The 13,573-nt window shown below is 35.1% G+C and overlaps 1 protein-coding gene across 9 annotated transcripts in view; it reads right to left on the reverse strand.

Moving 5' to 3' along the window:
- Positions 1-1,497: 1,497 nt before the first annotated feature.
- The window catches only part of GPBP1 (GC-rich promoter binding protein 1), a 96,287-nt gene continuing 84,211 nt past the window's right edge, over positions 1,498-13,573 (reverse strand). For all 9 annotated transcript variants that reach the window (XM_070586875.1, XM_008515887.2, XM_070586873.1 and 6 more), the window contains 2 exons: positions 8,949-9,051; positions 1,498-2,484 (listed from right to left, as the gene is read on the reverse strand). In XM_070586875.1, coding sequence (XP_070442976.1) covers positions 2,326-2,484; positions 8,949-9,051 — 262 coding nt within the window. In that variant the 3' untranslated portion in view covers positions 1,498-2,325. The remainder of the gene's footprint in view (positions 2,485-8,948; positions 9,052-13,573) is intronic.

The following is a 13,573-nucleotide window of genomic DNA, read 5'->3' on the forward strand; positions in this document are numbered from 1 at the left end:
TTGGAGATGACAGCTATGTTCACTACCTTGACTGCAATGATGGTTTCACAAGTCAAAGCTTATCAAATTATATACTTTAAATATGTAGTTTGTCAATTATACTTCAATGAAGTGGTTTGTAAAAAGAATCTGCTGCAGAGAAACTGACTTTGAAGCAGCCAAAAGTACTTTTTTTTCCAGACTTCCATGGACTATTTCTCAGTTCAGCAACTGCACACTGGATGTACAATTTAACTAGTTTCTGTAGTTGTGGGCTCCCTTTCAAACAATATAAACCAAACTCTTTACCAGCTACCCATTATTTAGACAGCAAGTTAAAATTATGCTAAGCTTTAACAGTTCTATCAAATATTTGCATGGCTCCACCCCCTCAATAACCAAACTTGTTAATACTATCATTTAATACATAGAGTAACGATAACACTGTACCTCACCAAGTTTATAAAAGGTAAACTACTAAACACATTCCATACCACAATGCATGGATGCACAATAAACATTACTTAACTGCTGATAAATGGGAATTCAGGCCAAAGAATTACGGTGCCAGAAAAATAAAAAATTACAGAATTTTTTCTGAAAGCTATTTAGAACACACAATAAGGTAGACTTTAAATGTAAACTACATTTCTCAGGTCCCTTCTAGCTTGGATTAGCAAATACAATTTGCATCTGATAGATTTCATTAATCTATTAACCAAATAGTGCAATCTAAGAGTCCAAAAACATTCAATATGTGATACAGACAGAGCTTTGTCAAAACATACTTTAGGTTCTTTCTGGCTAATGCTACATTTAACATTAAGCGATTGGACTGACTTGTGACATACAATAAAAGTCTACTTAAAAAAATTAAGATACACTTAATAACTTGTTACCACTCTAACTCATCCCCATAAATTTTGTGGGGATGAAACTGTGTTATTTTTGTTTTAATTTCTCCAATGCCACCAGTCTCAACATGAACAAAAAAAATCTAGCTTCTGGTGAAAGCTGGGAATCTGGCAAGATATTGAGGTGGAAACAACAAAAATACTGCAGCCTTCTTAACAATTTTTAAAAAAAGGAAACTCTGAGGATTAGCTCAATCTGACATAAAATGTAAAACATTTTTGCTCTGGAGATCATACTATTTACAATTACAACGTATTTAAACATGGGAGTGGGATGGTGGAAGTAAAAGCAAACGCAGGTCAACAAAACCAGAAAAATCAAAATACAAATGTATAGAGCCAAATTACTCTTCCAATCAGCAGTAAAACAGAAATAATTCTAAAATTAATGTGCAAATAAAAAATAAAGTGGTTGTTTTAACATTCATTCATTTAATAAACTTGTTAAGCAGTTGATAATAAAAAGGTTATTTTCCATAGCTTTCTTTTTCTAAACTCAGAAAGTAATCAGCATCTTTAATAAAGTATAACTTGGTTTTAATCAGTGAATAAAGCACATTGTGTTTAGAGACCAATACCTTGAACACTACAGAGAACGACAATATTCTGAAAATCCAGTTTATTTTCCATGTTGTGGACAGATCCAGTCAGTGTGATCAGTTTTTCTGCATGTGTAATAATTTATCAAAATAAGTTTTCCCACAAGACTCTTTTTCCATCAACTCTGAAAATCCTGGTCTGACAACATACCCAAATAAAGCTCTTGAAAATCATCTCTTAAAATTTGGAAGAAAGTGTGGAAAGTCTTTCCTGTAACATTTACTGAACTACAAATGGCTAAAGAGCAATTTATGTTTTAAAAGGTGACTAGTATACAGTTGCGTTCAGGAAATTAATGTTTTAGTGCACTTTGCTCCAGTTTTAGCCAACATGCTACATTGTCCTTTTGGGGGGAAGGGGGAGTGGGGGCAAGAGCAGGGCTGGGGGGGCGCACAAAGTGGACTTGAGGATTTCCATTGTACGAAAAAGATATGACTCTGCAAGCAAACAGTGTAAGCTGCCTTTTTTCTTAAGACCTGGACATTTTAAGACAGAAGCTTTGCAAAACATTACACAATTTTTTATTATTAAATGAGAAAATCTCATTTGTTACATCGTCACATTGCTAGTCAGAGAAATGCTGCAGTGATGAAGAAAGTCAATGTTGGATCAACCAAAGTCCTCATTTCTACAACATTCATTTACAAAGAAATAATGTTCAACACAGCCCAACACAACATTCTTGGTTTTCTTCATATTGAAGTCCCCCAAAAAAATCATCTTCTAATGGGGTATTTTACTACATAAATTATAGTTCTTCATTTTTACAATTCACCCCAAACTGTATGAGAGATGTATCACACTAAAATTTCTAAAGCTGTTAGGAAATCCTTCACACATCGTCGTCATCCGATGTGTCACTGCTACTTGTCTCTGTGTCATCATTCTCAATAGTGGGTTTGAAAGTGCTGTTTTTCCAGGGTCCAAACTTGAAGTCACAGATCAGGCCATTTTTCAAAATACCATTTTTCCTCAGACCATTCTTCTGTAACTAAAATGTCAAAAATAAATAAATTAAATAAACAAACTATTCTCCAAAAGTTACTTACAAATTAAAAGGCTATCATAATTAAATGTAGCCACAAATACAATAAAGTTAATAAAATTGTATCCTACCCTGAAAATTCTAGATTATCGTATCCTTTCTGAAAAATTAGGTAGATATAACTAACTGACCCAACTTATCTAACAAAGTGTTTCCTAGGAACAAATCACTACCTTTGGGAGAACCACATTTACCAACCACCAAACCACTATGAAAAAAAAATATATAGTATGTAGTATTAGAATAGTGGAAAGAGCACAGATATTGGATCCAGACAGGGTAGGTGTAAATCCTAACTCCATCGTCACTTATTAAGGTATCTTTACAAATTTTCACTTCCTTAAGTGAAAATTGTAAAAATACCCTGATGCTGCCCAGAATATAATCAGCAACCATTAAGCTACAGCTGTTATTTTTATTACTCTGCTCTAACTGGGCTATTAACACACCCCAGAATCTGCTATACTCATATTTTGTGAGTAGTAAGAATAAGTAGAATATAAACTATTCCAGTAAGTAAGTAGTATTCAAGTAAGGTACACTAAGTAACAAAATCAAATAGAGCTCTTTGCTTAACCACCGAGATTAAGATAATGGAAAATGAACAGTCTTCTAGTTTCGAAAACGAGAAATCAGAACTAAAGGGTTAGTATGGTAACAAACAAGAATTGGGTCCAAAGATCACATGGGGGGGGGGGGGGAGTTGGATGGACCAAATTAGGAACAATTTTAAGATACAAAATTAAGTTAAATTAATAATGATAACATACATAAACTCTATTAACTCTGGCCTTTTGAACTTCTTTTATGAAAAATGTTTGAGACTCTGGTAATTTTCATCAAAATCTCTAAATATAATCTTATATAAGACCAAATCAGCTATATAATAATTTAATATTTGGAACTATCGGTTTCATATTCTAGAGGCTTTTTTTAATTATGAGGATTAGGATTAAGATAAAATCCAAATCCAAAGAGCTACTTACATCATAGCTACTTTTGTTTGTTATAGACCTTGACAAACCAGAAATAACAAGTCTAGGGTCTTAGGTTTCAATTTTCCTTTTTCCATCCCTATTTAAATTCCCTATTTTCCACAGCAGATTTTCTTTTCTACCTAAATTCTAAAATTTAAGCTACCTCCCTTCACTTTGAACAAATGAGCTCTTACCTCTTTACTGAGAAAAACCATGTATCCGCCTCTGGTGTTCTCAGCCACTGTGATGCTTACAAATACCCCCAACCCTCTTTTTTTGTTTTTTTAAAGATTGGCACCTGAGTTAACAACTGTTGCTAATCTTTATTTTTTATTTTTTCCTGCTCTTTCTCCTGAAATCCCCCCAGAATATAGTCGTATATATTTTTTTAGTTGTTGGTCTTTCTAATTGTGGCATGTGGGACACCGCCTCAACATGGCCTGATAAGCAGTGCCATGTCCGCACCCAGGATCCGAAGCAGTGAAACCCCAGGCCACTGAAGCAGAGTCCACAAACTTAACCACTCGGTCACGGGGCCAGCCCCTTCCTGCCCCTCTTTTTAAAGGTACACTTTTCCTATCCCCCAAAGTTCTGTCCTTGCTTCACATGACTTATCATCCAATGCCACCTAATCTTTCCATAGCTTGAAATCTGCTGTGGAGAATTTTGATAAAAACCAAATCTAAATCTTTATCTCTGATTTCTCTAAATGCTTGCACCATCTCCAAGAACATCTAACTTACTATGTTTAAAAAAAAATCCTCCTAAAAACCAGCTCCTCCGTCTGTATTCCTCTTTATAACAATAATATAATTATCAGTCCCACAGGTTGAACTTTCAAAATCCCGCTGATTCTATTTCAGAACTGTTAGTCTTCTCAAGACTCATTTTTCACTGTCATTTCTCTACTTTGGGCCCTCATTTAACCAGCCCCTAATTATTAAAATACATTCCAAACTAGTCACCCTTTCTCTCGTCTTCCAAAGTACACTTTACACCATACCAGTACTTCCTCATGGACAAATAATGATCGTTTCACACCCCTTAAAAAAAAACCTCCAAAGGTTTCCTATCACAGAGCATAACTTATACTCCTGATAGGACATACAAAGATCTTCATAATATCACCACAATATATTTTTCCAACTTTCTATCATAGTTAAAGGCACAGGCTATGAAGTCAGCCAGACTTGGGCTTAACTTCCAGCTCCACTACTGATAAACTGTATGACCTACAAAAAATTACGTAATCTCTAAGAGCCTTAGGTTCATCATCTATACAGCAGGAGTAATACTATTACCTACTTCATACAAATGCTACAAAAATGCACTTAGCACAATACCTAAAGGGTATTAAGGGCTCACATAATGTTAGTTCAAATGAGGGAGGCCATGTAATTTATTCAAACTACCACACTTTTGAGAATGAAAGCAAGCACTTGCTATTAATAATTACTACAGCTGGATAACATGCATAAACTAGCATTCTCCAGGGCAAAGGACCGAGTCTACCTACTACTGTTATCATAATCTTTCATTAAAAACTATGTACCCCATGCTCCAGCCACTGTAAACCCCAGCATATCCTATACCCTTACGTTTTGCTTCTGTTCTCTCCTTTCACCAGGAATGTCATTTCCTCATCTTACCTGTCAAAGGCCAATTTAAATTTAATTCCTCAATTATGCTTTTCCAGATCACCGCAACTGGAATTAATCTCTAGATTAATCACAAGAATCTAAGTTCTATGTGGGAAACATTTTTGTGTTTTTCCCAGCTTTATAGAACAGGGGCTGGCATGTAGGAGACACCCAAAAAACATCTGATAAATTTGCCATGACACTTTCTCTCTCCTGTCTCACCTTAAACATTTTAAAAACTGCTATCACATTCTGCTTTATATGGGAATCTAACTACCTTCATTGAACTGTTAGCCCCATGAAGGAGTTCATCTCTGCAAACTCTGTAATATCCTGGGCATAATGAACACTCAATAAATGTCTGCTGAATTGAAGAGAGGAGTTTGGACTCAGATTCTCCTCTGTCATATAAATCCTTTTATAAACATCATCGGGCTCTAATGATTTTTCAAGCATCTAAATGTCAAATGACATGTCATCATTAACATATATCCATGTCTTTATCATTAGTTCAGAAAAATATGGACATTGTATTTACATGCCATTGCTCTCCAACCCATAATATGCACAAAATTCTTATATCAGTTTTTTTATTATCAGTAGGGTTTTATCTACCTGCCCCAGTCACCACAAGGTTTTAAACCCAATTATCTTAGACAATATTATGCTTTCCTTAGAACTACTACCTTATGGTAATGGTACCTGATGGATTTCTCTTGATGCCTTTCTTCTGATTCAAATCAAATCCTTCAAATAGATACACAAACTGGTAAATCCATACACTGGACTACTACTCACCAAACAAGGGTGAGTTTCAAAAGCATGAAAGCAGTCAGATCTACGACTATACAGTGTGTGATTTAATTATGAAAACATTCTAGAAAGGCAAAACTATAGGGACAGAGAACAAATCAGTGTCTGTCACGGGCTGGAGCTGGGAGTGAAAGGACTGAATGCAAAGGGAGACAATGAGCAGCTTGTGGGGATGATGATTATACAACTGTACATATTTTTCAAAATTCATCCAACTGTGTGCTTTAAGTGAATTTTTTGCATGTAAATTATACAATAAACATGATAAAAATCCTTCAAAACTATTATCTGTCATCAGCTTCAGAACCATTTGTGAAAAATAACATGGCTTGCTAGAAACTTCTGAATAATTTAAACACTTCTATTTATAACAGCATTAAAAAGAATGAAATACTAAGGAATAAGTGTAAGGAATAAACTTAACCCAGGAGGCAAAAGACTTCTAAACTGAAAACTAAAAAACGATGGTGAAACAAAACACCATTAAGTGCAAAGACATCCCATAATCATGGATTAGGCGACTCAATACTGTTAAGATGCAAATACTACCCAAAGCAATCTATAGATTCAATGCAATCTCTATCATCAAAATCCCAAAGGTATTTTTTGCAGAAATAGAAAAACCCATCCTAAAATTCATATGGAATCTCAAGGATTCCAGACAGCCAAAACAATCTTTAAAAAGAAGAACAAAGTTGGAGGTTTCATATTTCCTGATTTCTAAATTTCCTACAGAAATGCAGTAATAAAAACAGTGTGGTACTGGCATAAAAACAGACAAAAAGGGGGGCTGGACCTGCGGCCTAGTGGTTAAGTTTGGCACGCTGCACTTTGGTGGCCCAGGTTCATGGGCTCGGATCCCAGGCATGGACCTATACCACTCATCAGCCATGCTGTGGCAGCAACCCATATATAAAATAGAGGAAGAGTGGCACAGATGTTAGCTCATGGCTAATCTTCCTCAGCAAAAACAAAAAACAAAAAAGTAGACATAAAGACCAATAGAGCAGAAAGCCTAAAAATAAACCCTTGGAAATATAATCCAAAGATTTTTGACAAGGGTGCCAATACCACTCAATGGAGAAAAGATAGTCTTTCAACAAACAGTATTGGGAGAAAGGGATATCCACATGCAAAAGAATGAAGTTGGACCCTTGCCTTACACCATGTACAAAAATTAACTCAAAATGGATCAAAGACCTAAATGTAAGAACTAAAACTAGAAAACACTTAGGAAAAAACAGGGGGAAAGCTTCATGACATTAGATTTGGCAATGATTTCTTGGTTATGATGACAACAGCAGAGGCAAAAAAATAGATAAATTGGACTATACCAAAATTTAAAACCTCTATGCATCAAAGGACACAATCAACAGAGTGAAAAGGAAAACTACAGAATAGGAGAAAATATTTGCACATCACACATGTGATAAGAGGTTCATATCCAGAATATATAAAGTAGTACCAGAACTCAAATAATCCAATTGAAAAATAGGCAAAGGACTTGAATAGACATTTCTCCAAAGAAGATATACAAATGGCCAATAAGCACATGAAAAGATGCTCGACATCACTATTAAGAGGAAAATGCAAATCAAAACCACTATGAGATCCCAGCTCACACTCATTGCAATGGATATTATAAAAAAAAATTTTGAACTCTCAAGCACCATTGGTGAGAATGTAAAATAGTGTAGCTAGTACAGAAAAACAGTACGGCTGTTCCTCAAAAAGTTAAAAATAGGTGACCATATGATCCAGTAAGTCCACTTCCAGGTATACATCCAAAAGAATTGAAAATAAGGACTCAAGATATTTGTACACCCATGTTCAGAGAAGCATTATTCACAACAGCTAAAAGTGGAAGCAACCCAAGTGTCTTATCAACGGATGAACAGGTAAACAAAATGTGGTATATACATTAAATAGAATATTGCTCAGCCTTGAAAAGGAAAGAAATTCTGATACATGCTACATAGATGAGTCCTGAGGACATTACGCTAAGTTAAATAAGCCAGTCAAAAGGACAAATACAGGGACAAATACAGCATGATATAACCTCTATGAGGTACCTAGAGTCAAATTCAGAGAGACAGAAAGCAGACCGGCGATTTCAAAGGATGCGGGGGAGTGGAGAATGAAGAGTTATGGTTTAATGGGCACACAGTTTCAATTTTACAAAATGAAAAGAGCTCTGGAGGTGGACAGTGCTAATGGCTGCACAACAATCTGAACGTACTTAGCGTCACGGAACCGCACACTTAAAAACGGTTAAGATGGTAAATTTTCTTATTTTGTGACAGATTTTTAAACTGCTGTGGAAAAAAATCAATATATTAAATCCACCCTTAAAGAATTTAAAATTAGGATGATCAAGTCCATTTTATTATGAAGTCAACCTAATTTCCTCAAAGATTTCATTCAAAACATTTAAGAGGTGTTTTTAAGATTACAATATCAATTATAACATCTCCAAGTAGAAAATCACTTCTGCATGACCAGAACTATTTAAAAAAATTATAATGGATTTGGAAAAATATCTCAACTTCCTGACATTCTATCAAACATTTCCTAATACTCTTTCAAAAAGGAAACTAGGGAGGCATAAAACAAGATGTTTTGGAATATGACGTATTCTTGTGCAAGGAAAAGGATAAAAAGATGAAGGTATTTGGGGATCTAATGACGCTTTCTATTTCTTATAACCAAGCTATTTAAAAAAAAAAAAAAAAAAGCCTGGAAAATGACAAATCACAGACATATTGTTCACACTAATTCCTAAGCACTAAACACCCATACATTTAAAGAAGTCATCACTGCAGACCTGTTTAAAACAAAGGCAATTCTGACCTATAGTGTGATATCTAATAAATTTCTATAAACTGTGTAAACCCCTCCCTGACAATGCTTAGTTATACCATGCTGTTCTGATTGAGGAAGGGCAATATAAAGTAAACTTGTATGATTCAGGTCTTCTTACCTGTTCACTAATAACTTGGAATTCTCTCATTTCATCCTCAGTTAAGGGAGCACATGTTTCATCATTTTCGCTGTCTTCTTGCCAGCCCATTTCCTTTAACAATCTGAAAAGAAGGGAGTAAATTAAAAAATTTAATTTAGAGCTTCATCCAAGTGGGATAATTCCATTTTTACTGTGTGCAAGAAAACATAATCCATTACACAAAGTCCTCCAAAATACATAAAAAAGGATTTCTGAGTTTATGCTTTGAATATCTTTCTGAAAATGAAAAAACAGGTAAGATTAAGCTTAATAAACTGTCTTAGATAATAAGATCAGAATGAACTACTTAGTTGCTTTACCTCTGGTGTCAGAGGTTCTCTAGGCTAGAAACTGAAGAAAATTTGCTAAATTGTTGTACTAAAAGTACAAGCAATACTCCTCCCCATTTTCTTTAATGCCACCACAATCTATCATAGTCTTAGCTACTTATTAGGTCTTTACTTTGCAAAGAAAAGGTTGGGCTATCTTACCCTATCTTGCATTTTATAATTTATTTATCTATTGATAACACTTCTTACTGGCATGCCTGTCATCATCCTCAACACACAATTCAATTTGAAAGACACATATGTTCTACAACAAAAAGACGACTTTTCAAAAAGTTCTCAACCAGGAACTAAGCAAGTAAAATGACTAATACGGTTATTCTCTTTTTCCTTCCAATTTTTAAAGAACAAACCTCCATCTTAGAAAAATAGAGCTTAAAAAGATTAACAGGGATCCGATCCAACCACTTTTCTCTAGGTGGGCAAACGTGAACACTGTAGCTATAGTTGTTGCATTTGACTCAATAACTTCAGTTTCTGCTTCTTATATGGCCACATATCTTGTACTAGTCTGACTGTACTTTAAAAAAAAAAAAATTACATCCCTTAAGTAACTATTATTCCTATTTACACTTTTTTTTTTAAAGATTTTATTTTTTTCCTTTTTCTCCCCAAAGCCCCCCAGTACATAGTTGTATATTCTTGGTTGTGGGTCCTTCTAGTTGTGGCATGTGGGACGCTGCCTCAGCGTGGTTTGATGAGCAGTGCCATGTCCGCACTCAGGATTCGAACCAACGACACACTGGGCTGCTTGCAGCGGAGCGCACGAACTTAACCACTCGGCCACAGGGCCAGCCCCTATTCCTATTTACACTTAATCATTTACACCTATTTTCAATTTGAGCCTGTCACAAATTGCTCCTCTGTAGACTTTTATACCTTTTTCAAACAATCTCATAGAATATCAGTGCTCAGAGACTGTGAATAAAATTTAACACTCTAATCATATTTTACAGATGAAGAATCAAAGGTAAATAACTTGACTACTTGATGGCAAAGAAGGAAACAGAATTCTGGTTTTCCACCTCCCAAGTTAGTATATGTTACACCAAATTCTGCTGTCTCTAGACTAAAATGTCACAGTCATTGCTAATTACTCTCTTTCTCATTCCCTTCAATCATTTAATTTTTCTTTTCCAATGCACTGTCTTCACTCTTTAACCTAGACAGCCTCCCTGTGGAATGGCACTTCTATTTCCAATGCCACATAGTCCAGAGTCTATAGATCTAGATTGGTGAAACAATCTAACTGCTTTTGCTAGATCCTTAATTACACCTGTTTCACTTTTAAAAACTGAATCTTAACTAAACAATAATGCAGATGGAACAAATTATTTCAAATGTTATAAAACACAAATATTCCTAACTGTCCATTCTCCTCTTTTCCTTCTCTCCAGAGGTTATAAAAGTTAATTGTTTCTGGAATACTTTCAAAACAAATACTCTGGGGCCAGCCCCATGGCCGAGTGGTTAAGTTTGTGTGCTCCACTTCGGCGGCCTAGGGTTTCCCAGTTTGGATCCTGTGGGTAGACCTACACACTGCTCATCAAGCCATGCTGTGGCAGCATCCCACATGGAAGAACTAGAATGACTTATAAGTAGGATACACAACAACGTATTAGGGTTTGGGGGAGGAAAAAAACGAAGGAAGACTGGCAACAGATGTTAGCTCAGGGCCAACCTTCCTCAAAAAAAAAAAAAGAAGAAAACCCCAAAAACCACCCAACAAAAGACCCCCACAAATACTCTGCGTATTTCTCTTTTCCCTACAATTAGCAATATATTGTAACAGTGATCTGCGCTTAGCTTTTTCATTAGCATTTCCTCCCATTCTCTTTCAAATGATTACCAAATCATCCTGATACCACTTCTACAATTACCACTCTCTGCTAAGTATTTTCAATGGTTTCCCACTTCCTAAAGAGCAAACTGCTTAACTTTAACACCATAAGCACAAATTCAAATTCCTTACATTAGAAAAACCATAGGATTAGAACTAGAAGACCTGGGTCATAATTCCTACTCCATCACAAACCACATATATGACACAGGTCAATTTCTTCACCTCCCCATTTCTTCATCTGAAGCGTTGAGTAAGTATGAAGAGATCTCTAAGGCCCTGTCTTTTCAGCGTCATCTCTAATTTCATTAAGGACTCTACACTCCTATCAAGATATTCCATTCACCGCCCCTAAACAAACTAGGTATGTATTCAACTTTAAACATCCCTTCACACTCCAACTTCTTCCAAAATGACTACCCGGTACCCTTGCATATCAGTGTCTCACCCTTTAAGATTTAATTTATGTCCCAATTAAAACTTTCTGACTGGTACTCAAGCCATAATGCTCTCTTACCCCTAAACACTCTTGAATTTCTCTGGCATTCATTTCTACTAATTCATTTGGTGCCTAAATATTAAGGTAACAACTATCCTTCTGACGTTGAAACTACCCTCAGTACCTTATAATGATATATTAAAATTTGACAATAAAACTAAGAATAATATATGTGCCTGATCATTTCAGATTTTTAGTTTGCATATTTGAACAAAAGAACCGTCATCCTTGAGAACTGTATTACTGATACCAGATTTGTTAAATTCAACCAATATGAGTACTTAATATGTACATAACTTCAGAATCACATAGTTTATAGAAAATCTGAAGCCATGTGAAAGTATCACTCCATTTTCAGAGAGAAATAAAACCTGAAATCTAAAAGAAGCCATTACTTCGTGACCTCAAAAAACTCCATTAACGTATGTCTTTGGAGCACTTACAAACATGCATTGTACTAAAGAGTCAAGAAAATTCAAGATAAGAAATTTAAATTAAAATGGTTCCAAATTAGCAGCACCTTTATTTCCTCCTTTTACTGACTCAGGATCTTTTCACAGCATATGCAATATTTACACAAAATAATCTACAGCATCTTGGGTTAAAATAAGTTACAAAACAAAACAAAGATGTATATTATGAAATATTCGTTCAAGTAGTCATCATTGGTATCACTTTATGCAGCATGCCTTCCCCCACAGAGTTCATGCTAATTTAGGATGTTTTCTTCCAGTTCTATTTGGCTTAGTTCCTGAATCCCATTCTATTTTCTCCTGTTAGTAGTCACCAGAGAACCAAACTCTGTCAAAGTACGGAACTAAAGTCTCTCTTCCACGAGTCTTCATAAATCAAAGAAACCACCAAAATGCTTCTTACACTAACTATATGCATGCAGATTAAAAAATAACAATCAAATAGTTAAAATATTCATTAGGGGTATTAGGGGTTATAAGAGTATTTTCTAATAAGTGTGGTTCAACTTTCTTTTACTACAAAATACTGAACAGAAATAGGAAAACAAAAACGTATTAAGTGTCAACTTTCTCACTATAACCTTAACAGATTCTATAGGTAAATAATAATCTTTTATTGCTTATGCTGTATCTTCCTATAAGAGAACTCATCTTCTATTATCATTAGAATATCTGGATTGTTTGTATACTTCTTTTCTGTGCACAGGCTTTCTTCCTTTCTACCAACTGACTACAAATACTTAAACGACTATTGGTAAGATTGGAAATTAGCAGAACATTTTTGGGTGATAACAGTGTAGCATGTGATTATTTTAAATATGTGTGCCATTTGACCAGTCAACTTCATTCCTAGTAGTCTACTCTATGCACACTTACACCAATGTTCAAGGATATGAATACAAGGATGCTCACACCAGCATTATTTTAAGAGATGGAGGAAGGGAGGGAGAGAGAGTGAGAGAGAGGGAGAAAGAAATGGGGTAGGGGAACAGCTAAATCTTCATCAATAGGGAAATCGTTTCACAAATTATATCCAGACTAGAGAAGAGTGGCTTCAAACTGGGGGATACAAGATGATCTAATAGAATGATGGGAAAAAACACTGGAATTTCTATTTATGCTTATCTTTTAAAAAATGAATTAACATTTACTTTTATTTTTTACATGGTATCACTTTGCAGTCATTACTCGGCCTATAGATCTGAGGGTCACAAGTCATAAAATATATTACGAGGTACAGGGGAAATCCACAACGTGAGTGAGAATAAAAACTGTGGTTACTCATCCATTCATATTAAATGCACAAAAAAAGGTAGTTTGTTTGCCCAAACAAGTGAATTTATAGATATTACCTAGTTAAGTTAGGTTCATATTAATCCAGCTAAATTAACTCTCATCAAATGGACATTCACATTTATCATCAGCCCAATAAACTATTTTAGGCA

Source organism: Equus przewalskii, chromosome 20 (genome assembly GCF_037783145.1).
Source record: "Equus przewalskii isolate Varuska chromosome 20, EquPr2, whole genome shotgun sequence".
Classification (NCBI taxonomy): domain Eukaryota; kingdom Metazoa; phylum Chordata; class Mammalia; order Perissodactyla; family Equidae; genus Equus; species Equus przewalskii.